The sequence below is a fragment of the Acinonyx jubatus genome, chromosome A1, assembly GCF_027475565.1.
Source record: "Acinonyx jubatus isolate Ajub_Pintada_27869175 chromosome A1, VMU_Ajub_asm_v1.0, whole genome shotgun sequence".
In the NCBI taxonomy this organism is placed as follows: Eukaryota; Metazoa; Chordata; class Mammalia; order Carnivora; family Felidae; genus Acinonyx; species Acinonyx jubatus.
The window spans coordinates 225,049,264-225,076,555 of NC_069380.1; the positions used below are offsets into that span (position 1 = coordinate 225,049,264).

Below are 27,292 nucleotides of genomic sequence, written 5' to 3' on the forward strand. Positions count from 1 at the left end.
GAGAGAATTCCAAGCAGGCTCCATGCTGTCAGCGTGGAGCCCCATGCAGGGGTCAAACTCACGAACTGTGAGATCATGACCTGAGCCTAAACCAAGAGTTGGACGCTTAGCTGACTGAACCACCCAGGCACCCCTGGACTTAAATTCTGATGGTGAGGATTGTATACCAGTCTCACATTTTCTGTGCCCCTCTTTGAATTTTGGAAAGTTTCAAACAACCATGAAAATGGTTCAGATAATTAAATGCTTGCACCTTTGCCGTATTGGGTGAGGAAAATCATGTGGCCCACCGTGCCCTTCTTGGGAATTGAAACATAAGATAAAGAGTCCCTGCTTTGTGTAGAACCAGGAGCGTCCCTGGGCATTTGAAGGGAAGGCCCAGTAACCGACACCCCTGTTTCCCCCTGTCTGAGCATTCAGACAAAACTGTAGTCAAATAGTCAAGGTAAAAATACAACCTTTTGTTCCTGATAGAACTTATTTGGAAGACATGGCTTAGTGTACAAACTCCCATATTCCCATTACCACACAAATCCATGCACACACACTGCTTGTGATGACTACATCCCAGAATTGTTGAACTTATTTGTGCGTCAGAAGCAGAATTGAAAAGCTGCAGGCCCCTCTATTACCCTGCTTCACTCTATTTAAAAAAAAAATTTAATGCTTTATTTTTGAGAGAGAGAGACAGAGAGAGAGCGAGCGTGCATGAGTGGTAGAGGGGCAGAGAGAGAGGGAGACACAGAATCGGAAGCAGTCTCCGGGCTCCGAGCTGTCAGCACAGAGCCCGACATGGGGCTTGAACTCACGAACCGTGAGATCGTGATATGAGCCGAAGTCGGACGCTTCCCTGAGCCATTCAGGCACCCCACCCTGCTTCACTCTATTGACACCGGAGGGCAGACCAGTGGGTTGCCTTCAAGGAGGAAGAAGAAAGAGGGAGAAAGGCACTGGGCTAGGCTTGCCCACATCAAGTCTTTTACCCAAATTAATGATCAGGTATTCGTTCCACCTGTATGTAGAGAACTAATGCCGGGAGAGGAGGGCAGAGATATTTAGGGAAAATCCTTTCTCATGAAAACCAAACTCTTTTAGCCAAGAGAGTAGTCGAGGATTTTGCATCTTGAGGTCAATGACTGGGCTCAGGCTTTGATGCAGCAGTACCCTTGTGTGTCTTACTATTGGAACCTCTTACCAACAAAATGAAATGGCATAGAGTTAAAACCCTGATTTATTTTATTATGCTAATATTAGCAGTTAGATTATCTTATGTTTTTCATCTCGAAGTCTTGAAATACAACTTAGGGGCCTAAATAAAAATACCTTTTATTTGCATAATGGTTTATAGTTTTTGAAATTCATTTAAAATGATATTTGTGGATATTCACAAAAATCCTGTGAAGCAGCCAGGAATTTTCTCATTTTACCGTAGAGGAAACTGAAGCTTAGGGGCTCGGTTGCTCATTTAAGCTTTTATGGTTTGCAAGAAGGAAAGAACTCTCGGGGTAGTTTCCCTATCATACTGATCTTTTCCATTCTATCACTTTAATAAGTGAGTGAGTAGATTTATGCATCTGACCGGCAGAAATTAAATTTTCCTTCTTTTGTGTAGGAATCCTATGCCCTGCTTAACAAATACGGTCTTCTCATAACAAAGGAAGAGACGGACAAAGTTGATACTCTGCGCTATTCTTGGGAGAAGCTTCTGACACGTGCCAGTGAAGTTCAGAACGAATTAGTCTCACTGCAGCCGCGTTTCAGGAAGGAGCTAATTAGTACCGTGGAGGTCTTCCTCCGAGACTGTCACCACTTCTACTTGGACTATGATTTGGTACAACTCTGGTTTTTCCTGTTTGTATTTTTGGGAAGAGTCAATAGAGCCGGCAAAGTGCATTAAGATTCTATGCCAAGTTTCATGACTCTCCCTAGGAATGGGAGTTTCATTTTCATGAGAGCAATCCAGGAAATGAGGAATCTAAAAGTGCAATCCATATTATATCATTGGTCTGTTCCTGAAGTTGTTTGGTAGCTTTCTAACTTTGTGTGGCCAAATCCTGTTCACATGTGGTTAAATGTCATCCTTCTGCAGCTTTCCCTAGTTCCACAAACACCGTAGAGCACCCAGCGTGTGGCAGGCACTGCCCTTGGTGTGGAAGACATCAACGTGGACAAGACAGATGCAATTCCCTTTTTAGTTCTTCATTTATGAGTTTTAGTGCAGACTCTTCTGCACTAGGAGTATGTGCACTAAGACCCACTTCTAACCGATCATAATACACTAGAGAAAGGAAATATGCGAAGGGTACAGTTTGTACCTGTTAAGTAGGAATACACAAGACCACAAAGTTAACGAAGTTATGAGGTTAGATCCATGCACTAACATGGATGAAGCAGCACAGAAGTCCACGTATTGAAGGCATTCTAATGTAGGAAAGCCCGACTGGAATGTTAAGATTCTATGTCACTCTGCAAATAAATATTAGAATGCTAAAAGCCGTGAGTTCCGTGGCATTGGTGTTTTAGTTCAAAACCAGGCATGATACGTGCTTCCTATAGACTGCTTACTGACCCTTCCTCGCCTGGTCGCCTAAGAAATGAGAAGTACTCATTTTTAATTTTAAGAATTTCCTGAAATTAGAAGGTGTGGTATTAACTTGGCTTTTTTTACTTGAAAATATTTCCAAATGAGTCACTTTCCTGAGTCCTTTTCTACAATTAAAGAACGAAGTTTCCTAACATTGATGTGACGTGAATGAAAACTAGCTTTGATGTGCATATACTTTGAGCTCATGAAATTTGAATACAACACTTCCTTTTATTTTGTGTTTAACTTTTTGTTTCAGAATGGTCCAATGGCTAGTGGCTTAAAACCCCAGGAAGCCAGTGATAGGCTTATCATATTTCAGGTAATCTTTTTGGTTTCTATGACCTTCTACACAACCAAAACCTTAACATGTTTTAGACACATACATTTTTTCCCCTTAATATAGAAAAGCCTATTGTGGAATATTTTTAAAAGTTGTGATTTGGGATAATTATATTTGGAGATGGTGTCTATTTAATTAACTATAGTTATTTACTATTCTTATTTACATGTGCTCTGAAATCATACATGTTTGCTTATTTGCCAGTTTTTAAGTTTACCTGTGTATTCATGTGCAAATCATCTTGCTGAGTTTTCACTGGTGTTTTCTTTAGAATCAATTTGATAATATCTATCGGAAATACATCACCTATACTGGAGGAGAGGAGCTCTTTGGACTGCCAGTTACTCCGTATCCTCAGCTTCTTGAAATAAAGAAGCAATTAAATCTTCTACAGAAAATATACTCTCTATACAACAGCGTCATAGAAACTGTAAATAGCTATCATGAGATGCTTTGGTCGGAAGTGAATATTGAAAAAATCAACAATGAACTTTCAGAGTTCCGGAACAGGTGAGAAATTAAATGTTTAGCATGCCCCGAGCTATTGAATCTTAAATGCTTTCTTCTTTGATAGACTGTCAAGTTCTCTTTTCACTCCCAGATGTTTTGAAAGCACATCAGGCTGCATTGCTGTTGTCCGTTGACGTCACCCTTGTCAGACGCTATTTATTAATTACCCCTGTGTGTACGTGGTAAGACAAACGCGTCCTTTAAACCTGGATGAATTTTGTCAGGGGCTCTTCTGCATCCTGGAGGGAGCTGATCTCTCTTTATACTACACTTATCAAACATTTGAAGTTTATGTGAGATGACTTCCTGTAATAAAAGCAAGAGCCCTATGATTTAAGTGTTGAACCCAAAGAAAATACAGGGTCATTTGTTGTGTTTTTTTGGTTGTCGGCCTGATACACTCCGCTGTGCTTTGTACTTAGGAGGATCTCAATACATGTTTGTAGAATTGAATTGAATTGGGAGGCACCTCCGTCATCTAAAATAATGCCTTTTTACCCAGCTAAGTGTTACGAGGGAATTGAAAAAAACAACAACACCAAACTTTCCCAGTTGGGAGGAGCAGTTTTCTCTAATGTAAAAGTATGTTAGGTTAACAGACATCATTTGAATCATGAGATTTGAAAGTGTGGTAGGTATTTGAAATGACTGTTTTTTGATAGAAGGGTAGTAGACAAGCTTGGAGTGGAGACACTCAGGCTCCTCTTTGAATGACCATTCACGGTGACTCCCTTTGCAGGTGTCGGAAGCTGCCCCGGGCCTTGAAGGACTGGCAGGCTTTCTTGGATCTGAAGAAGACCATTGATGATTTCAGTGAGTGTTGCCCACTCCTGGAGCACATGGCCAGTGAGGCCATGATGGACAGGCACTGGGAAAGGATAGCTGCTCTCACTGGCCATAATCTGGATGTGGGGAATGAAACTTTTAAGTTAAGAAATATCATGGAGGCACCTCTTCTGAAATACAAAGAAGAAATAGAGGTACAGTTCATAGGATTACCTGATGTGGTGGGAGATTGGAAGGTCTCATGGGATTCATTTTGACAGTATTCCTACATTATGGAATGTTGGACCAGTAAACCATACCAGGACAATTAAAACTCTTCTGGGCATCCAGCTATTCATTCCTTCCACACATGTTTACGTGACAGGTTCTGTGTTGAGTGCTGGGGACATACAGACGCTTTCCTTCATTCATAGATCATTAAATAACTTGCATAGTTAAATAATATACACAATTGAGGGTATAGTTACACAATGTGGTAAACACCATTGAAGTGAAAAGCATCTGTTCTATGACAGCCCATAGTAATGGGCTTGACCTGTTTGGGGTGATGGGTGGTAAAGGTAGGGAAGTTGAGACACATGCCCATGACTGCTGGGGAGGGAATGTGTGCGTGTGGTGAGGCTGAGGGACTTGGAAAGGGCAAAGAAGACAATGTCAGGCATGTGGAACAGCATGTGTGAAGGGTCTGAAGTGTGTTTGGGAACCAGAGGGAACACCAGGGTGGAGAGACCAATGGGGAGCCGTCTGGGAGATATATTTTGAGCAGAGATGACATGGTTAGATTTGCATTTTGTAAAGATCGCTGTGGTGACTGTGTGGAGGAAGGATTGGGGGAGGGCAAGTGAGAATGGTGGGAAAACCAACTAGGGGATTATAAGAATATCCCAGACAAGAGACAATGGTGTGTTGGATGAGGGGGCAGGAGAAGGGAGAAAAGATCAACGAGATCATTAGAAGGTAGAGCCGGGCAGAACTTGGCAAGAGAGGGAACATGGTAGGAGAAACAATCTAGGGTAAACCTTAGATTTCCTGCTGAGAGATCAAGGTGGATGATGGTGCTCATCACGGAGATAGGGAATTATTGGAAGGGAATCAGTTGAGCGACAAAGTGCAAAGAGCTTAATTTGGGGCATGAGTTTGATATTTCACAGAATGTGTTTGGGATTCCCTTGGTTAGATCCAAACACAGAGGCCCAATAGGCAAATGGATGGGGGGTCTTACCGGGAGATACAAGAGGTTACAGACTGTGTGGGCATAAATGAGCTCATGCAGAGAGGGTGCACGCAGAGAGAGTGCAGCATGAGACGAGGAGAGACAAGGATGGGGCTTGACTAATGGTCCAGGAAAAAGCGTGGCTGCAGAGGAGAGGGAAAGTGGAGGGAGACCTGGAAGAAGTCAGGTTTCTCTTCATTTTCTCCTCTCATACCGCATTGATTTGGCTCTAGAGTTAAATCAGAGACACATTAAATTCTGGGTCTTTGATGAGAATTTCAAAATTTACAAGGTTATCACACACGTGTGTGTGTGTTTTATCCAAATGGAGATATAATTGACATATAACATTGTGTAAGTTGAAGGTATATAACATATTGGTTTGATACATTTATATTGTGGCATGATTGCCATTGGAGTGTTAGCTAACACCTGGGTTATGCCACATAATGATCATTTCTTCCAGTGGTGGTAGCAATTAAGCTCTAGTCTATTAGGAAGTTTAATATTTATGATACAGTTTTGTTGTCTACTATCACTGTACTGTGTGTTAGATTTCCAACATCTCTTCTGTTCCCCCATCCCTGGCCTCTGGTAACTACCACTCTACCCTCTGTTTTTTTGAGGGTTCCACATATAAGGGATTCCACATACAAGGGATAGCATATGGTATTTTTACTTGTCTGACTTATCTCAGCCTAATGCCCTCAAGGTCCACCCACGTTGTCACAAATGTCAGGATGTCCTTTCTCACGGTGTTCCGTTGTTGCATACCTTTTGTGTCATCTTTCTCTCTGGAAGAGTTTGGCGGGACATTTTACAAACTAAGGTTCTGTTATTTAGTAATACATCTTCATCTCTCTCCCTCAATCTCGATCTATATACATATACACCATTTGTTATGTTGCATTTTAGAGCTGGGCGGGAAAAGTATTTTTAGATACGTATGAAGCAAACAGTGAGGCTAGGACCTCTGCTGAATCTGGACTGTTCACGAAGGACGTGTGACTTTCATGTGGTAAAGCTAGAGCTTGCAATTTTAATAGGACATCTGTATCAGTGCGGTGAAAGAAGGAGACATCGAGCACAAGCTGAAGCAAGTGATGAACGAGTGGGACAGCAAAACATTCACATTTGGCAGCTTTAAAGCCCGTGGAGAGCTCCTCTTGCGGGGAGACAGCACCTCAGAAATCATCACCAGCATGGAGGACAGCTTGATGTTGCTAGGCTCTCTACTGAGCAACAGGTAGGAAGTCCGTCCATCTTTCCCCTGAGATGTGGGAACCACCGCAACAAACGTTTTAAGGGAAATTAATATTAAACAATGCAGCAATGGCCCCCATACAATTTATTTAACATTAAAAATCCGTGTTGTAATTTTAGCCCTTGGCACAGCATGTGTAATGCTGTTTTTATTTCATTATCCTCTACTGTGGGATGTGTCTGAGACCATCAACTGGACAAAATAATGCAACATGTAATTAGCCACTTGGATCTTGCGGAACATTTCAACTTTGCAGCTGACAAGCCTCACCGCACAGCTGACAGCTTGACAGGCTCCGGAGTCCAGGGGAAATTAGGCTGAGCTTCGGAATAATCGTTCTACTTGGGAAATCGTTGTGCCAACATCTGTGGACTAGAAACTCTTAGTTGTGTACATACTTTAATGAGATGACAGATTAAGATAGAGAGTGAATTTAATTCATAAAGAGAAATAAAACAGCACAGACCGATACGAGTCTAACACTTCTGTTTGACAGTTAACTGCAAAACCGTCATGCTTTGGATGCACATGCCTTAGACTCATGAGCTTAACATTTCCTTGGTTCCTTGCTTCCCTTTGCTCCTCCTGAAATAATTTTTTGTTCACCAGGATCTTCTCAGATATATAATAATTGTGTAGCATGTGGGTATCATTGAGATACGAGTTTACTGCATTCTGTCTTTCGAATGTCAGTCTCTTCTGTGTGTATATGTATATGAATAAGTTTAATGTAGGGATTAATAACCACTTAACACTGTTTGATAAAAATTTCTCTTCTTCACTTTTGCTTGGTACACCCAAGTGTTTGAAGTGACTAATATGGGATATAAAATTCGGTCTTAGAGATTTAGACCATTGGTAACCTTGACTCTGAAGTACTTAGGATTTGGTGAGTTTGAATGAATTTGATTGCTATTCATACCCAAATAAATGAAGGACAGATGGAAAATAACACATCCTAGGGAGGTAGAAAATGAACACATACAAATTAAGTAAAAATTACTATGTTAGGGATGGGGAAACTGTCCTTACCGATGGCAGTGAATCCACAGATGAGAGTTGTGTGAGGAACACGTATTCAGTACAAATTTATTGAACACCTACTATGTGCCATACACTTTTCTAGGTGCTATGGACAGAAGAGCAAATCAAACAGTGTTCTCTGTTGCTGTGGAACCACATTGTAGTGAAAAGCGTAAATTTAAAAAAAAACCCAGAAAGATGTGGAATATTAAAACAGTCTGTTTCACAATTAGGACTGTGGGAATGAAAATTTTATTAATGAATATGACTAATATTTGAGAAAGATTTAAGTCCATAGTCTGTTGGAATGGAGGGATCCTTAAGGGCGAAGAAAAAGGAAAAACAGTGACAGGGAGTACAATTATTAGAATTTTGTCTGCAAATAATAGAAGCACCTCGTGAAACATTGCCTACACAAAACTGAAGTTTATGCGGCTCTCACGTAAAAGAAGCTCCAAGGTTGATGGTTCAGGGTAGAGAGCAGGCTCCACCTCATCATCAGGGACCTAAGCTTTATCAGGCTCACCCTTCTGTCTTTTCCAGGGGTGGCCCTTCCCCTAACTTCCCCTTCCATACAATGTTGCCACCCACTTCTTACCCAAGAGAGTGGTCCTCACTTGGCTGTTTACTGGACGCCTGGGGAACTTAAATCCCAGTCAGTGCCTGGGCCACATCTCACACTGATTGAATTGGAGTCTCTTGGGGGTGGGACCCAGGCAGGCCTGAGTAGGGCTTTTTTTTTTTTTTAATGTTTATTTTTGACAGAGAGAGTGACAGAGCATGAGTGGGGGAGGGTCAGAGAGAGAGGGAGACACAGAATCGGAAGCAGGCTCCAGGCTCCGAGCTGTCAGCACAGAGCCCCGCGCGGGGCTTGAACTCACAAACCGTGAGATCATGACCTGAGCCGAAGTCGGGTGCTCAACCGACTGAGCCACCCCAGTGCCCAGGCCCAAGTAGTTTTTAATGTCTGCTGGATGTCCCCAAAGTACAGCCAAGGTTGGGAGCTACTGATGTGGAACTTAGTCCCGGCCCTGCCCATTGCTGCAGAGGAGGCTGGGAAATTCAGTATTTTAACTGGGCACTTACGTTTCCAGGTAGAAATGGGGTCCTATATCTAAAGAGAAAAGGAAAAAAACACTGGAAGGCCATGATCCATTTCTCTCTCAAGAATGAAAAAGGGAAGATAGATTAACTATAGGAGAGAGTAAAGAGTGACTATCAGAGTATTACACGTAGACATGCATGAGCCCTAACACACATACACACACAAGCACACACACATGCGCGCGCACACACACACACACACACACACACACACACACGCGCGAGTGGGTGGTTTTGAGTGGCTGGGGAGTTGGAAAGAGACCCAGAAAGGGGGAGGCTAGAGAGAGATTGCAGGTATTAACATGTTTGAAAATTGAATTGGTTGTTTGATCCCCACCAGTGTCTCTGTAATTGCCCCATAGTATGTGAGAAACCAGAGAGAGTCCCTGGAGAAGACACAAAGGTCAGCAGAGAGACTATTACTCGCTTGGCTGTAGCAACAATGGCCCCAATTTTATTACTCTAGCAGTTGTGTGGAATCAAGTCTAATGCCTGATCTGCTCCTCAGATGACACATCTCCCACCTGTTTATGCTCTGGATCAAAACAGGAAAAGTCGAACAATGTCCAGTAAATGATGATGATTTAGTCACTTGGTAGCATCATTAAAAAAAAAATAAGTTTATTTATTTGAAAGAGAGAGAGAGAGAGAGAGAGAGAGAGAGTGAGAGAGAAGGTGTGAGAAAGAGTCGTGGAGGGGCAGAGAGAATCCCAAGCAGGCTCTGCACTGTTAGCCCAGAGCCCGACGCGGGGCTCGATCCCATGAACCGTGAGGTCATGACCTGAGCTGAAATTAAGGGCTAGATGCTGACCTGACTGAGCCTCCCGGGTGCCCCAAGTAGCATCATTTTCAAAACCAGCACAACATAATCCCAGTTGTAAAGAAACAGGTAAAAATTAGGATTAAATAAAATCTTTTAGTTTGAAAACAACAACAATAAAAAAGAAAACACCAAAAAAAACCTCCCAAATGCTGACTGTATTTTTCATTTTAGGTACAATATGCCGTTCAAGGCCCAGATCCAAAAATGGGTGCAGTACCTTTCCAACTCAACAGACATCATCGAGAGCTGGATGATGGTGCAGAACTTGTGGATTTACTTAGAAGCTGTCTTTGTGGGAGGAGATATTGCCAAGCAGCTTCCCAAGGTTTCAGAATTTTCCTTATGGTTTCATCAGGGTTTTAACTCAGAGGATTCTCTAATAACTAATAATTCCTTCAAAAATGCGATAATATTTCAATTTCTCTGGAGCCACACCCTCCCCAACGTTTTTGTTGTTGTTGTTGAACTGTTTTATAAGGAGAGAGCGATTGTGGAAAAGTAAGGGTGTGAAGGCTACAAAACCGTGTGGTTTTGTGGGAAACAGAGGGTTAAAAAAGAAAAGGAATGTCTGCATAATTGATACACTTTAGGTAATTTGAAGGTAGAATTTGGGAGCAGTGCGGAATTATGGCGTAGTTGTCTCGACAATGGCAGGATAATTTGTTCTGTTACTACTGACAGTTTAAAACAACTCACGCCATATAATTCACCCAATTATATCTGTACTGGAAAACTGGCGGGGGGGGGGGGGGGTGGAAACAGGCAGAAAAAAGAAACTCCAGAACAAAAAGGCCCTCTTCTCAAGATTGTGGAACATGTTTTTTTTCTCATCAAATTTAATCATCTTATGGGGAATATGGAGTGTAGTATTTTGAAATTTTTATCAAAAACATTTTTCTTACCAAATCTCAAGGATTCTTATTCAACTACCTTAAATCGTTTGCAAAATTTTAATGTTTTAATGATATATTTGCGTTTTAGAAACACGGTTGTGTTGAGTGTTTTTTTTGCTCAGTCTTCCTAGCTGTCCCTGTGGTGAGTTTTCAGTTTCATTACAGAGGATGGATCTGTTAGCCGATGTATTTTTCACCTACCGGTGGAATGTATCCACACACTGAAACTTTAAGTATTTATTTACTTATTTCTTTATTTCTGCTTTTATATTTGGGCATGTTTTTCTTCTTGCTGGGTGGTGGGGAATCTCAAATTGGATGTAATACTGGCAACTTTCACATTCAATATTCAAGGAGTTCGGTGGGGTCTCTTGCTCTCATATTTGATAATACATGCCTACTGGTAAACTACAGAAAGTTTTAGGGAAGAAGGAAAACCTTATTTCTATTCTCTCAAAGTCCTCTGCACATTTTCAATTTTTTTTCTGAAAAAAAATCTATGTTTAAAAATTTCACAGTATTAGGGTTATATAAACCGTAATTAGTTTTGTATCTTATTTTTAAATGTTTTCATTTCTAAATATACAAACAATTCAGCGCTCAGTGTAGAAAACTTGAAAAACATAAAATTCACGTCATTTGGGGATAACTGGCAAACACACTCGGGAGTGCTTTTCTCTTCCAAGCTGTCTCATATTGTATTTTCATTTCTGTGTCTGTCTTCTGCTTTCAGTTAACATAATGGGGGGACCTTATTTAAGACAGGGGGTGGGATGGTGCAAAAGGAGAATCGAAATAGAACATGTGTGACATTTTAGGCATGTAAAGTTGGGACATCCAGACTGGGGAGAAATCTGGCCTCAGCAGAAGGTATGTGAGATGCGCTTTCCTTGAGATCACAGATGTGTCCAAGTGGGCTTTGTTACCTCGTTCTTGTAGGAAGCCAAGCGCTTTTCCAACATCGATAAATCTTGGGTGAAGATTATGACTCGGGCTCATGAAATGCCAAATGTGGTTCAGTGTTGTGTTGGAGATGAGACCATGGGGCAGCTGTTACCGCACTTGCTGGACCAGTTGGAAATGTGCCAGAAATCCCTCACTGGGTAAGTTTACTGGCTCTGTGAAGGCTCCCTTAGTGTCCTAGAGATGAAAGGGATCAGAGGGACTAGACAGCATTAGCCATATTGATTTTTTTTTGCTAAAACGTAATTCGTGTCTGATGTTGTTGCATAGATAAAACCGGTAGCTTGGAGTCTCATATTATCTCCAAGCCCTTGCTGGATTTGTTCTGATGTTGGAATAATAGGACTCAGGGCTTCTTCCGTCCACTGGGACAAAGTCTTGCAAATTCTCATATAGTCCTTGCCTTTTAAAATGGATACAGCTACTTTCCTGATTTTCTTCTTGGATAAGCATCTGAAGAGTCAAAATATTTCATTAGGTGCAACCAAGAACAATATGAACAGTGTAATGTACACAAGTAGTCAAGATTATACAGAAACAAGAGCCTCATAGATCTATCAGTGTATTCACACACACACACACACACACACACACACACACGTGCACACACACACACGTGTATAGGAGGCGGGGTGAATTCCAAGAGTAACATATATTTTTCTTTTCTTTCCCTTTGGCTAATCAAGATAAATCATGTAAGCAGAAATATGTTGAATAGTAGTGAATATTCCAAAAACAGTTAACTACACATGATTTTCTGTATTTTTTATTTTTATTGAGATATAATTGACATACAGCATTACATTAGTTTCAGGTATGCAACATAGTGGTTTGAGATTTGCATATATTGCAAAATGATGACCACCATAAGTCTAGTTAACGTCCATCGTAACGTGCATAGTTACAAACTATTTTTCTTGTAATGAGAACTTTCAAGATCTACTTTCTTAGCAGCTTTCAAATATGAAATAGAGTATTTTCAACTATAGTCACCATGCTGTAAAATATATCCCCATGACTTATTTATATTATAGCTGGAATATACATGCTTTTAAATATCTCCTCTTTCTCTTTCACTCTTATGTGGATCCTGAGAAACTTAACAGAAGACCATGGGGAAGAGGAAGGGGGAAAAAAGTTACAGAGAGGGAAGGAGGCAAACCATAAGAGACTCTTAAAAACTGAGAATAAACTGAGGGTTGATGGGGGGTGGAAGGGAGGGGAAAGTGGGTGATGGGCATTGAGGAGGGCACCTGTTAGGATGAGCACTGGGTGTTGTATGGAAACCAATGTGACAATAAATTTCACATTAAAAAAATAAGTATCTCCCCTTTAACCATTTTTTTAAAATTTTTTACTTTAGGGAGAGAGAGAGAGAGAGAGCGCGCGCGCACGAGCAGGGGAGAGGGGCGGGGGGGGGGGGGTTGGTGGGAATCCCAGCAAGCTCCACATTCAGCACAGATCCTGGCACAGGGCTCGATACCCTGACCCCGGGATCATGACCTGTGCTACAATCAAGAGTTGGACACTTAATTGGCTGAGCTACCCAGGTGTCCCTAAATATCCCCCCTTCAATCTTAGAATAGTCAGTATGTATGGAGAAATTTAGGATAAACTGCTGGTTATGTACTGGTCAGAGTTCTCTAGAGAAATAGAATCAGTAGGGTGTGTATACACATGGTTGGGGGTGGAGAGAGAGAGAGAGAGAAGAAGAGAGAGAGAGACTGAGGGAGAGAGATGTGATGGAGGAGACTGGCAAGTTCAAATCTACAGGGAAGGCTGGCAGCCTGGAGACACAGGGATGACCTGCTTCCGTTAAAGCCCAAAGGCAGTCTGCTGGCAGAATTCCTTCTTCTAGGGGCTGTCAGTCTTTTTTTCTTTAGGCTTTTGCCTGATTGGTTGAGGCCCACCCACATTATGAAGGATAATCTGCTTTATTCAAAGTCTTCTGATTAAATGTTAATCTTAGCTAAAAATACCTTTACACTGGGATGCCTGGTGGCTCAGTTGGTTAAGCATCTGACTCTTGGTTTCGGCTCAGGTCATGATCTCATGGTTTGTGGGTTCGAGCCCTGTGTCAGGCTCTGCAGCTGGCAGCATGGAGCCTGCTTGGACTTCTCTCTCTTCCTCTCTCTTTCTGCCCCTCCCCTGCTCACTCTCTCTCTGTCTCTCTCAAAATAAGTAAATAAACTTTAAAATGAAAACCTTCACAGAAACATCTAGAACAAAGTTTGACCAGCTACGTGGGTACCGTGGCCCAGCCAAGTTGACACATAAAATTCCCTGTCACGATCATCTGTAGTCACGAGTGGGAGCAGCATCAGGGATGCTAATTGTGCTGAGATGTACATTGACACTGACATGCCACATATTCTGAGCTGCTAACTCCAACTAAGTGATGATGTCTCCTTGGCTAACTCTGGGAGATGGATGCCCCCTCCCCATACCAACGCCCCATGTTCTCACGACCTACAACAGTACCGATAACACCACCTGTGACTAGGCAGCTGTCTTGTGCACTGAGCAACCGAGGGCACCTAAGCCAGGCTGTGCTCAGAGTCATGGGTGGTGGTTAAAATTCTGAGCCTCAAATGGCACTTTGGAAGGATCTCTGTGAAGTAAGTAGAGGTGTTGCTTAAACTTGAACCAAAAACGTGACTGAGCTGAAAATACAAGAAACACCTGTATGGTAACATGTAAGGGAGGGGGCTTACTTACTTATGCTTGGCTGGTTAAGTGGCTTTTGAGGTGGCTGCTGGAAAATAATAAAGTAATGAGAAAATTAAGGTGAAAGGAAAGGATAAAAACCAAAGATGGTAAACTTGTCTCAAAAAGAAGCTATAAATGGACCTCAGATTCAGAGACCAAAGGCTTTTTTCCCAGGGACAAAGGAAAGAGTGATGTACGATTAGGTATAGCATTCAGACGATGCATAAAATGAAAGGTTCCAGTTGCTCGGGAAAACAACATTTTTGTTTGTTTGTTTTAAATTGACACCTTGGGCGATACTCTATTGTGCATTCTCTATAATGGGAACACTCAGCAGAATCCTCACCTACTTGCTTTACCCCAGTGTGAGTCAAGTGGGAGACATTATGATCGAATGGCTTGATCCAGGGAAGTCGCGATGGGATGCCTGCACACTCTTCAGAAACTCCTTCATGAATATCACTGGTATATCCAAGTTAATAGAGGATCTGGGGCAGTGTGAAATGTGAGGGATGTTAAGCCCTGACAAGAATCTAGGTGATAGACCATTGGCACTGCTGGTTAAAGACAAATCCATAGACTTTGGTGTTCAGCTGGGAGGGTGATGAAGTTGGCATGCTTTTAGGAAAGTTGAAGAGCCTAAACAAGACCATGCCTAGAGGGATGTCTACCCCACTACATGTGGAGGCAGGTTCAGTAGTGGAACTAGGGCCGAGATTTTCCTTGGCAAATATTTGCAAATTTACTCTAATCTAGGTGATGGGCATCCCAACAGCTTATGCCATGGGCCTATGCTAATACTTTTCCTTTAGAAAATTGTCCTGTGAAGACATTATTAATCACGAAGATCATAGGCAATTAAAGTGTCGGTAAAGCACCCTTTAAATGTTAACTTAAAAATTTTTTTTTTCAACGTTTATTTATTTTTGGGACAGAGAGAGACAGAGCATGAACGGGGGAGGGGCAGAGAGAGAGGGAGACACAGAATCGGAAACAGGCTCCAGGCTCTGAGCCATCAGCCCAGAGCCTGACGCGGGGCTCGAACTCGCGGACCGCGAGATCGTGACCTGGCTGAAGTCGGACGCTTAACCGACTGCGCCACCCAGGCGCCCCTAAATGTTAACTTTAAAGCAAAACCATTTGCGAGCAAATCCTTCAAAATAACTTTTTAGAAAAATAGGTTTTCAGGTATGCATGATTTGGTATGTTTCATAAAATTATTGAATCAAGTCAAGTAACTGTTGAAGGACATTTGACAAAAGAAGAATTTTTGTAAAAAAGAAAGAAGAGAGAGGGAAATAAACCATAAGAGATTCTTAAAGATAGAGAACAAACTGAGGGTTGATGGAGGGAGGTGGATGGGGGATGGGCTAGATGGGTGATGGGTCCTGAGGAGGGCACTTGTTATAATGAGCCCTGGGTGTTGTATGTAAGTGATGAATCACTGAATTCTACTCCTGAAACCAATATTGCACTGAATGTTAGCTAACTAGAATTTAAAGAAAAATGTGAGGGGCGCCTGGGTGTCTCAGTCGGTTAGGTGTCCAAATCTTGATTTCAAGTCAGGTCGTGATCTCACGGTTTGTGAGATCGAACCCTGTGTGCGGCTCTGTGCTGACACTTTGGAGCCTGCTTGGTGTTTTCTCTCTCCCTCTTTCTCTGCCCCTCCCCGCTTGTGTTATCTCTTCTCAAAATAAATACATAAGCATTTAAAAAATTTGATCAGTCGATTAAGCGTTTGACTTCAGCTCAGGTTATGACCTTGTAGTTGGTGAGTTCAAGCCCTGTGTTGGGCTCTGTGCTGACAGCTCAGAGCCTGGAGCCTGCTTCAGATTCTGTCTCCGTGTCTCTCTGCCCCTTTCCCAGTCATGCTCTGTCTCTCCCTCTCTCAAAAGTAAATAAATGTTCAAAAAACCCAAACAAACACGAGCATAAAAGCAAGAGTTTAAGAAAATGAGGGGGATGTAAACAGAGACTCTTTGGGCAGCGTTGTCCTGCCCCCTCTTTGAGGCCAGATTTTGTGCATTTTCACGTGCCCAAAGTGAATAAATCCGAATTGCCAAAAGCAATAGTTTGTAGTGTGTATTTTACTGATTGTTCCATGAGAACTCAGGAGGAAGATTACACCACATACAGAAAGCTCGTCCAGCACCCGGAGCACCTCTTGTAGCATAGTCTATCCTTCTGTTTCCTTCCTTTCTTTGCCTCTTTCAGCCTCTGAAAAAAGTCCTGTCTTCTGTCTGAAGGAATTTAGCTCTTGCCCTCATGCTGGGCATACCATTCACCAAAACAGAAGTCCAGCAGTTGACTAAATATGGGCAGCCAAGTGTCCCCCTTGCATGCCCTCAAGGGCACCAGCTGGCTCCAGCTTCTGGTCCACACTGTCCTTGGTAAAAACCCTACCTTCCTATGAAGAGAATCTGCTTCTGTGAAATAAGAATATTTCCCTCATGATTTTACACAGGAAACAAATAATAATACACGTGGCGAGGAAGGAATAGAAATTTTTCAGACAGACAACACTTGAAAAGGATTTCTGGTAAGGTTTCAAAAACAAATTACAATGAAAACTATAGTAAGTATATCGAAGGATGCAAGAAAATGAAGGTACAGAGGTTTTAATATGAAAATAACAGGGGTGCCTGGGTGACTCGGTTAAGCGTCTGACTTTGGCTCAGGTCATGCTCTCACGGTTCGTGAGTTCAAGCCCCGTGTTGGGCTCTGTGCTGACAGCTCAGAGCCCGGAGCCTGCTTCGGATTCTGTGTCTCCTCCTCTCTCTGCCCCTCCCCCGCTCGTGCTCTGTCTCTCGAAATTAAACGTTAAAAAAAATAACAGGAAAAATATATCCGTCACACAAAGAAACACCATAAAGTAAAGCAAATATAGAAACAAAATATAGAAACAAAAGCACAGTTGAAAATTCTCTGGGTTTCAGCAGTTCCTGGAGACAGAGAATTGTGCCAGGGCCCCTTCTCGCAGTTTATTCAGAGCTAGATTTTGCCTTCTGCTTCGGTAATGGATTCATTGCGTTCTTTAAGATACAATTCCAAGAATGAGATGCACCCTTCAGCTGACACAGCACTGTGCTTGCAACAAGACCACCCCCCCACCCCCTCCAAAACTCCCTGAGTGTGATCGCTCCCGTCCTCCACCAAGAAAGTACAGGCTTTTCCAGATTGCCTCAAGGGTATGCATTGCACTCGTGAAAGATGAAAAGTCTCCTATCAGCCCTGGAAAAAATATTTGTTTTTCGTCCAAATATGGAATGCTACTAGGCAAGACTAGTAAGAACCACAGAACAAAAACATCGAACAGTGTGTGGCAATATTTGGTTGTCTCACAGTCCTTCCCCCTTCTCGCCGTCCCGATGAGTTTATTTCTCGAAAGGCCTGCTTTGTGTGTTTATAAAGCCTCTCTTTTCCTCTCCACTTAGGTACTTGGAGAAAAAACGTCTTTGCTTTCCTCGCTTCTTCTTTGTCTCGGACCCCGCCCTTCTGGAGATCCTGGGGCAGGCATCAGACACACACACGATACAAGCCCATTTGCTGAACGTGTTTGACAACATCAAAACTGTCAAGTTCCATGAAAAGGTTTGCCTAATTCTAACTGCTGGGCCGGCAATTGCCATATCTTAAACTTCCCTTGTCTTTGTACAATCGCGCTCTGATGCTGTGTTTGCATAGGGTTACTCCCAGCTAGTGATTAAAAACAAACTTTTGGGCCCAATGTGCCTTCAGAATTGTGTGATTTCTTACTATCCAAAGTGTAAATTTGAAGAACAGTGTAAATATGATTAGGGATGCATCGTATGTAGCATTCATGGTTTTACATGCCAAGTTAGCTGTTGCGAAATTCAACGAAACAAAGAAACCAATCGCTCAGAAAATAGTGCCTTGACGAAGCAGAATTGCCGTAGTGATTTGATTGTTTTAATCAGGTTTCAGAAGTATTTGGCATGATCGTCTTCCCTGGTGCTCGTCATGCTTGATTGAAGCCTTTTTTTTTTTTTTTGAAACACTCCTTACAAGTTTCTAGGGTCATGGAGTTGTGGGGGACCCAAGAGAAGCCGTTCAACGTAAGGGAAGTTGCGTTTCACGGCTGCGAGAAGATACTGCCTGATCCATCGCTTCGCCCCAAATTCCCTGGGAAAGAGGCCCTTCCAGTTTGACAGTGTGTTCAGTCGTCCTCCGGGGCTTCCCGGAAACCCTCAATGCCATTCCCTTATTCATCCTGGCATGCTCTTGGGGAGCAACTTCCATGCGCCAGATGTTGTGCTGAACTCGAGAATCAGAGACCTCCGGGATCCGCACTCGGGTGGGGTGTTTCTAGAGTGCAGCTGGTGCCGTGGTGGAGTGATTACATTGGACGCGATCAAAAGCCATTCGTTTAAGTTCATGCCCGGGGCTGTGTGTCAGGCATGGTGCTAGTCCTGGGGCTCCAAGGAAGAATTTACCATTACACCGAAGTTGTTTTTATGCCGTGCAACATTCATGAGAAATCTGGCCATTTAACGGTTGGTAATTCTTGACTTGCTGTGCTAGTGTTATGCACAAATAACATGGGGATGCTGTCAGGGAGGCTTAGCCTGGTATAAGGGGTGTCAGGGAAGGCTCCCTGCGGGACAGTATGGTACTTGAACTGATCATTTGAAGGCAAGTGCAACCTACCCAGGCAGGTGGAGAAAGGGGTGCATGATCCAGTCAGAAGCAAGGGCAGGTGCAAGGGTCTGAAAAGTGTGGGCAGCCTTGGGTGTCGGGAGTGTGGCTATGTGAGGGGTTGGGTCAGTTTCCTACGGCTGCTCTGGATTGACAGCAGAAATTTCTTCTCTGACCTTTCTGGAGGCTAGAAGTCTGAACTACGATGCCAGCAGACTTGGTTCCTGCTGGAGGCTCTGAAGGAGAGTTCATTCTCCGCCTTTCTCCTAGTTTCTGGTGGCAGTTGGCAACCCTGGATGTTCCTTGGCTTATACCCATGTCACGTTGATATCTGCTTTTATCTTCACATGATATTTGCCCTGTGTGTCTGTGTCTCTCTGTCTAGATTTGCTTCTTATAAAAACACGTTATTGGATTAGGGTCCACCTTCATCGTAACTTGATGACGTCTACAAAGACCCTATTTCCAAATAAGGTTCCATTCACAGGTTCTGGGCTTAGGACTTCAACATGTATTTTAAATTAAAAAAATTAACATTTATTTATTTTGAGACAGCGAGACAGAGCATGAATGGGCAAGGAGCAGAGACAGAGAGGGACACAGAATCTGAAGTAGGCTCCAAGCTCTGAGCTGTCAGCACAGAGCCTGAAGCAGGGCTTGAACTCATGAGCCTCGAGATTATGACCTGAGCTGAAGTCACACGCTTAACTGACTGAGCCACCCAGGCACCCCGGGGGTACACATTTTAACCCTGATGGGCAGCGATGAGCAAAGGGAGAAGGGGAAGAAGGAGACATGGGATCACATTCCAAACGGCCAAGTGTATCACACTATAGAATTCTACTTCATCCTGAACATGACAGAAGGTGCAAGAGGGTTTTACGCAGGGCAGTGACCCAGTTGTGTTTCGGAAAGATTCTCTGGCTCAGTGTAGGAGGTGAAATAGAAGGAGGCATGGAACCCAGTCAGGATGGAAAAGGCTGAGGTGCTACAACAAAGCCTTGATGAAGGCGAATGGGGAGAGAGGAAGGGAAGGCAGTATGGATTCAGTGGGTCAAAAGCATTGTTTCTTGTAGACCTACTGGATGTGTGGGTTGAAAGAGGCACTGAATTACACAGGAAGTTCTTCCCGATGCTTTTCTTACATCCTTCTGCACTAGGACTGAACGGTTCTAGAGTGCAGCTTCTCACGGTCTCATTGCGCAGTGGGAATCAATTAAACGTCCTCATTTTTAGCCACTATTCATAGCAATTACTTCTTAAAGTAAATAGCATCGCTTTTTTGCTGTTTTCTCTTGCTATAACATTTCTACAACCAGGGGCAGATCTGGTTTTTGTAGGTCCTCACTCCTGTGAAATTATAAATCTACAACTCTAGTCAGGACTTGGAAGGGCCCGTGGAAGTGACAGGCTGTGGAACTTCGGTCTCATTAGCTTCTTGGTAGACCACTTCTGTCTACGACACAGGAGGATTCATTGATATGGTACTACATTGGAGCCCAAGGAAACAGTATCCCACTTATTAAAGAACAAGAACGCAACAAATTTGTACTTACTTGATCATTTGCCTTATTTTATTGTATGCTATGAACAGCCTGTGAAGTGAGTAGGGAAGCAGCACAGGTGTAGGTTTTAATGACTAGTTATGAGCCAGAAATTTAGTCTCAGAGATGTGTCCTCCACCATCGCATGGTCAATGAATGGCAGGGCACCATTTGAACCTGTATTTTAGCAAATAGCATGCTATCCTCATGATGCCATGCTGCATGGAAACTGAGGTGAGAAGACCAGACTAGGAGCTGGATTTGAATTAGAAAACATCGGGGCACCTGGGTGGCTCAGTTGGTGAAGCGTCCAACTTCAGCTGAGGTCATGATCTCATGGTTCGTGAGTTCAAACCCCTGCACTGAGGTCCATGCTGTCAGCGCAGAGCCCACCCTCAGATCCTCTGTTTCCCCCTCTCTCTGCCTCTCTCTTCCTCTCTCTGTCTCTCAAAACAAAAACAAAAACAAAAAAACAACAACATTAAAAAAAGAAAAAGAAAAAGAAAACGTTATGTGCCACCAGGAGCTCCTGTAAAGAGGACAATTAGTACAGACTTGGAATTACCTGGAAAGGCGTTTGCATTGATCATATCGGCCTGGTCGTTGCTAATGTTGACTCGATAACCTTGTGGTGTGGATGACAGGCTCTTACAGTGTCCCATTTCATTGGTGGAAACTAGACTTGTTTCGATCATCCCATTTATGTTGAGTATTTCTGTTAGGAAGTAAGTTTTTGCCTTTCAGGTGTAGATTATTTGGAATTGATTTATCTCAGTTCGAAAGTATTCCCTTTTCGATTTCGTGGGTGACTTTTTTTTTGGCTTGAAATTGATTTTGAATCATATTTTGCCTCTTATAATCTATAGCTTACCTTCCTTCAGGAAGGATAACACTGACAAGAGGGCAGTGGAGGAATTCATTCTTTATGTGAATATAGCTTTTTTTTTTTCTTTTCTTTTTTGGCTTCTATTGTAGATCTATGATCGAATTCTGTCAATCTCCTCTCGAGAGGGTGAGACGGTTGACTTGGATAAACCTGTGATGGCAGAGGGCAATGTGGAAGTTTGGCTTAATTCTCTCTTGGAGGAATCTCAGTCCTCATTACATCTTGTGATTCGCCAGGCAGCTGCAAATATTCAAGAAACAGGTTTCCAGCTGATTGAATTTCTTTCTTCCTTCCCTGCTCAGGTCAGTGTATTAAATTGGAAAATATTTTTTACAGAATAGTCATACTAGATCTCGTACATTGCCTATTGTAAACTACACAACTGACTATAATTTAACTCTGGACCAGTATTAAGATTTTCTTAAGGATTTCTTAATATAGATAAGCTTGAAGGTTTCAGCTACAGATTATTTGGTTATATACATATGTATAAATATAAATAACATCTTACACATGTTTTATAGATACATTTTCTTTATATTTTCTTTAACCTAAAAGGGTTTTCTTTTTCCTGCTGAATCTTTTTAGTAAATAAATCATAACAAAGTACTGAGCATATGCTTAGCCAGAAAAATGAGAGATGTATTTTAGTGTTAAAATGTAAAAACCGATGTTCTCTTAACCATTATGATCAATAAAGATTTTGAGGGTACCTACCACATGTAAACCCTGCTAGCTTGAGAAAAACAGGTTTAAGCCATGTCCTTTCCCTTCCAGTAATTTAAAATCTATCTAGGGAGAAATATGACTTAAACAATAAATGATTTAAAATTACAAGGAAAAAATTGTGGACACATCATGAGGCTGTATATGTGTAACTGCCAGGGAACATTATGAATAGAGTTTCCGTCGGTTTCCAAACAATGAATCAAGTTGAAATAATCAAGGATGTCCTTACATTTGCATAATAATCACCATCATTCACTATATTGTAATTTCTATTTAAATATATTAATATGTCACACACACTCATAAAGCCTTTTTTTGTTTCCGTAAGGTTGGATTATTAGGAATTCAAATGATATGGACACGGGATTCAGAAGAAGCCCTCAGAAATGCCAAGTTTGATAAAAAAATCATGCAGAAAACCAATCAGTCTTTTCTGGAGCTGTTGAATGCATTGATAGGCATCACGACGAAGGATCTGAGTTCCATGGAACGAGTTAAATATGAGACTTTGATTACTATCCATGTGCACCAAAGGGATATCTTTGATGACCTGGTAAATGCTTTATAAATACTATGGCATCTATAGAAAAGCAAACACTGGGCACTATCCGTGTGTATCCACTGGGATTAGTTTGAATGAATTCAAAGGAAAGGTTAGATTCAGGCAAAGGGTCATCTTCCTGATGAGAACTTGTTTGTCAGATTTTTTTTTTCAGTCTTTAAACCAAAATTTCAGTCCTATTTTGATGATCTCTTGTTAAGATGTTATTGATCAATTAGACTTTATTTTAGATTCTTTACGTGACCAGTTTGGAAGCTAAACTGCCATGGAACATCCTGAAAAAAGCTTTCATTGGTCTTGTGTTCCTGTTAGTTATTAAAGATTACCAGTCTCTTGCTATGGAAATGACAAGGAACACTGCTAGAAGAATTGGTTCATGCTTCCTTGGAGGCTTTTGGATAAGTCACATCTTTAACAAGTTTCGCTACATTTTATGTCATTGATTGCAAATGGCCTTTCCTAATATGGCTGCTGACATCCAGAGGTCACGCAGATTCTTGCCTTTCAAGAGAAAACAGAGTAGCAAAGGCAGTTTAGTAGTTACAGAAAATAGGAAATGTGAAAAGAAATGAAATTTGTCCTCTGCTACAAAATAGAACATTAGATAAGAGGCAAAAAGCCCTTATTTTCATAATAACTTTCTGGATCGTGTCTCACCCCGTTGTGTGAAAAAGATTATAAAAGATCGGTTGTGACGTAACGGAGAGAAGGACAGCTTATTGAAGCTCTTGTGGTCTAATCTCTCTTAATAGTGAAGCACACTGTTTGCCTCTCTGAGAAATAAAGGGCCCAGGATAATTTTAGATTTATTGTTTATCCAAGAAAAATAATGAAAATGGCTTAACATTTTGGTTACAAAATTCAGACAAAAGCGTTACTGGTCAATAACCTGCCATTTGGATGTTAGAAATTTTGGCCCGCCGCAAATCCTAGGAAGGATAACGAATGGATTAAAAAACCCCAACATTGTACTTTGTCATAATCACAAGAGGTGCCTTTTTCCTAATGAGATTGTTTGATTCTGTCTTTGTATGCCAAAACATTTTTCATGGGTTGTACTTTATGGTTAGGGCTGTGGTTTGGGGCATTTAAGGGTGCAATTTGAGAAGTGAATATCTATTAAAATGTGTCATGCTGTTTACATTGGTGGGCACAACTAGGGGTTCCTCTTGAATTTTCCTATTCCTGTATCTTCTCAAGTGTCCTTTTTGCCGATCAGTCAATGAATGGGTTGGATGGTGATGTAGTTGATGTCTCCAAACCAGCTGGGTTGTCTTACATCCCATTATGATCTACGTGAATGCTAATGTGCATATTTAATATAGGTGGTTCTCATCTCAGCTCTAACATCTCCCTTTTGCGTTTCAGTGCCACATGCATATCAAGAGCCCTACAGACTTCGAGTGGCTGAAACAGTGCAGATTTTATTTTAACGAAGATTCCGACAAGATGATGATCCACATCACGGATGTGGCTTTCATATACCAGAATGAATTTTTAGGCTGCACTGACAGGCTTGTTATAACTCCACTCACAGACAGGTGATGGAAGGTTCTGTGATCCCACAACCTCTTTCCCTCCACCCACTCCCCTACATTTTTATCCTCCTGAGTCACTCAGGAGATTTCTGCCTCATGTCTCTTTAGGGTTGTTAGGCTCTTTTATACCAAAGTCTTTGAAATACGGTATCTTTAGCTTTACCCATGGGTCTTTGCATGGGATTTGGGTTTTTGTGACCGAAACGCTTTGCTTCCTTTGCCTTCAGTCTTAGGGAGGCTAAGTTTAAACGACCTCAGTGGACATCAGCAGGGCAAGAAAAGGAATTAACTGCCGTGTCAATAGGTGCAAATCACAGTTGGCCTTGAGGGTTGCACTGGGGACGGTGGCACCTGCTGTTATTAGAGATGATTAAGATGGTTTCCTAGCAGGAAAGAAATTGAGTATCAATACAGGTGAAAAGTGATGGGGAGGACATTGGCCAGGACGTCTGGAGTTCTCTGTTGTCCTCTGCCTGTTGCGTAGCAACTGTGTTAGCCAGAGGCGCCTTGCGCTTTCCCTAGACTCAGTTTCCTCATCTGTAAGATGAGCCAGTCTGTCTCCAAGAGTCGTGCCGCAACTCATTCTGTAATTCACTTAGTCCACTTTGAACTTTGTGGCATCAACTAATTGCATATGTGCTCTGTTCAGGGATGTGCTGCCCACTTATTTTGGACAAAATGGCTGAGTGTTAAAAGCAGTATTTGGCCTCAGTAGAAGCTGATGGTGAATATCATTTATTTTCATGGAATGAACTTCTGGGCTATTAGATGACAAATACTGTCACACCAGGGGCCCCTGGGTGGCTCAGTCAGTTAAGCGTCCAACTTTGGCCCAGGTCATGATCTCATGGTTTGTAAATTCGAGACTGGTGTCGGGCTCTGTGCTGACAGCTCAGAGCCTGGAGCCCGATTCAGATTCTGTCTCCGATTCTCTGTGCCCTTCCCCCCACTTGCACTCTATCTCTCTTTCTCTCTCTCTCTCTCTCTCAAAAATCAATAAATATTAAAAAAAAAAAAAAGAAGGGGCGCCTGGGTAGCTCAGTCGGTTAAGCGGCCGACTTCGGCTCAGGTCATGATCTCGCGGTCCGTGAGTTCGAGCCCTGCGTCGGGCTCTGTGCTGATAGCTCAGAGCCTGGAGCCTGTTTCCGATTCTGTGTCTCCCTCTCTCTCTGACCCTCCCCCGTTCATGCTCTGTCTCTCTCTGTCTCAAAAATAAATAAACGTTTAAAAAAGATATTTTAAAATTAAAAAAAATATTGTCACACAAAACATAGAAGTTTGACACAAGCATGTTACTCACATGCTGCTTGTTCTCTCTGCTCATTCCGGATGCTAAATGAAATGCTGACCTTCAACAGAGAGACTTTATTGTCACTCTCCTCCTCTTCATTGTCTTTTGATTCCTTCTTATGCCTGGATTGGAGGTGACTTATACTGGATGCTCTTGGATGTCCTTTTGGAGTGTTTCTCTTTGTTTTGAAGCACAGAGGCAGATAATCACAAAACGTGACCAGTTCCTTGAGACGCTTGTGGCTCAGGCAGTGATTTCACACCTACTGTCTTCTTAGGCTCCCAGCACCCCCCTCCCTCCCTAGTGAAGACCGCCTCTCCTGTCCTGTGGGGAAGATGCTGTCACAGGAGGGGCCGTGCCCTCGGTCCCCACTCACGCTCGGCTATCCAGGGCACCTGCTCTTGTGCAGTCAGTTCTCTGGATGGATGGTCTGTGCGGCCATCCAAAGCCAACATCCCCACTGCCACTGATTTCCTCTGTGGGACAGCATCAGTTTTCACTTCCGGCTGGATCCTTCTCATCAACTTGCAAATATGCTGTAATTGCTACTGGAAAGAAAATCCTCCTGTGACTCCTCGGCGTTTCTTCCCACGCCTGTGCTCTCATCACAACTCCTTGGAAGCACCCATTTGTCTTTCACCTCTTTTATGTGGAATTCACTCCAGTTGGGCTCTCTGCGTTAGTTTCTTACTGATCCCGTGGCAGGTCACCACAGACTTAGAAGGTTAAACAACCAAATTAATGATTTTACAGTCTGTGTGTCAGAGGTCTGACACTCGTCAGCGTGGCTGACTCCCTCCTGGAGCCTGTAAGGGCGAACCCCCTTCCCGTGCTTGCAGGCTGTTGGCAGAATTCGTTTCTTGGCCGTGGAGGACGCGAGGCCGGGTTTTCTTGCTGACTGTCGGCTGAAGGCCGTTCCCCGCTTTGGGAGGCTGTACTTTTTCTTGGTTCATCTTCACAGCCGGCAGCGGTGGGTTGAGACCCTTTCAGGCATCGACTCTCCTCTGTCTTCCGTCCCACGTCTGACCCGGTCTTCTGCCTCCCTTCTCTCCTCTGAAGGACTCGTGAGATTAGATTTGTCCCGACAGGTGATCCCGGATCATCGCAAGACCTTTGACATCATAGCTGCAAGGTCCCGTTAGTCACTCGAGGCAACCTGTTCACAGGTTCTGGGGATTCAAACGTGGATGTCTTTGGGGTGTAGCTGCCCCTCATACTCTCTGCCTTCTCTGGAAGCTACCATGCAGACGTTTTCTGTTGCTCCGTGCGCTAGTCATTTCTTGTTCTTGTCTTTCCTGACCCGTGAGGGAGCACCGGTGTGCACAGCTGAGCACTCTGTCCTTTGTGACCCACTGTCGTCACACGGCTTCCAAGACACCACCCTGTCCTGGCTCTGTACTGTTCCAGTTGGCCCTCCGTACCCTTGTTCTGCTTCCCCTTTACCTTCCCAGTTTAAGCCCAGAATGTGCCAGGAGTCTTGTCCGTCTACGCTGGCTGCTCTGGTGATCTCCTGTGGCTGCGAGTGTCATCCAGATGTGGACTCCCCAGTCTGCACCCAGCCCGGGCTTCTCCCCTGAGCTCCAGACACATCTGTCCACGTACCTGTCCAACGTGTCCACTTGGATGCTTGCCCGGAATTCACAGTTAACAGCTTTGATCGTCCCCCACAGACACACCCTCCTTAGTCTTCCTCATCTTAGCAAATGGCGGTTCCATCCTTGGGTCGCTCAAGCCAAAATGCCTGGAGCATCTCTGATACCTTCCTTTTTCTCTTGCTTTATTATCCCCCCCTCTGTCATCAAGTTTGCTCAGCACCATTCCCAGAATTCACCTGGGATGTGACCACTTTTCACCCATTTGCTGTTACCATG

The 27,292-nt window shown here is 42.9% G+C and overlaps 1 protein-coding gene across 2 annotated transcripts in view; it reads left to right on the forward strand.

Moving 5' to 3' along the window:
- DNAH5 (dynein axonemal heavy chain 5) overlaps positions 1-27,292 on the forward strand; it is a 283,808-nt gene that overhangs the window by 121,438 nt on the left and 135,078 nt on the right. For both annotated transcript variants that reach the window (XM_027074356.2, XM_053202043.1), the window contains exons 25-35: positions 1,613-1,831; positions 2,844-2,906; positions 3,199-3,437; positions 4,177-4,417; positions 6,483-6,682; positions 9,822-9,975; positions 11,483-11,646; positions 17,650-17,806; positions 21,391-21,603; positions 22,359-22,583; positions 23,961-24,133. In XM_027074356.2, the coding sequence (XP_026930157.2) occupies positions 1,613-1,831; positions 2,844-2,906; positions 3,199-3,437; positions 4,177-4,417; positions 6,483-6,682; positions 9,822-9,975; positions 11,483-11,646; positions 17,650-17,806; positions 21,391-21,603; positions 22,359-22,583; positions 23,961-24,133 (2,048 nt within the window). The remainder of the gene's footprint in view (positions 1-1,612; positions 1,832-2,843; positions 2,907-3,198; positions 3,438-4,176; positions 4,418-6,482; positions 6,683-9,821; positions 9,976-11,482; positions 11,647-17,649; positions 17,807-21,390; positions 21,604-22,358; positions 22,584-23,960; positions 24,134-27,292) is intronic.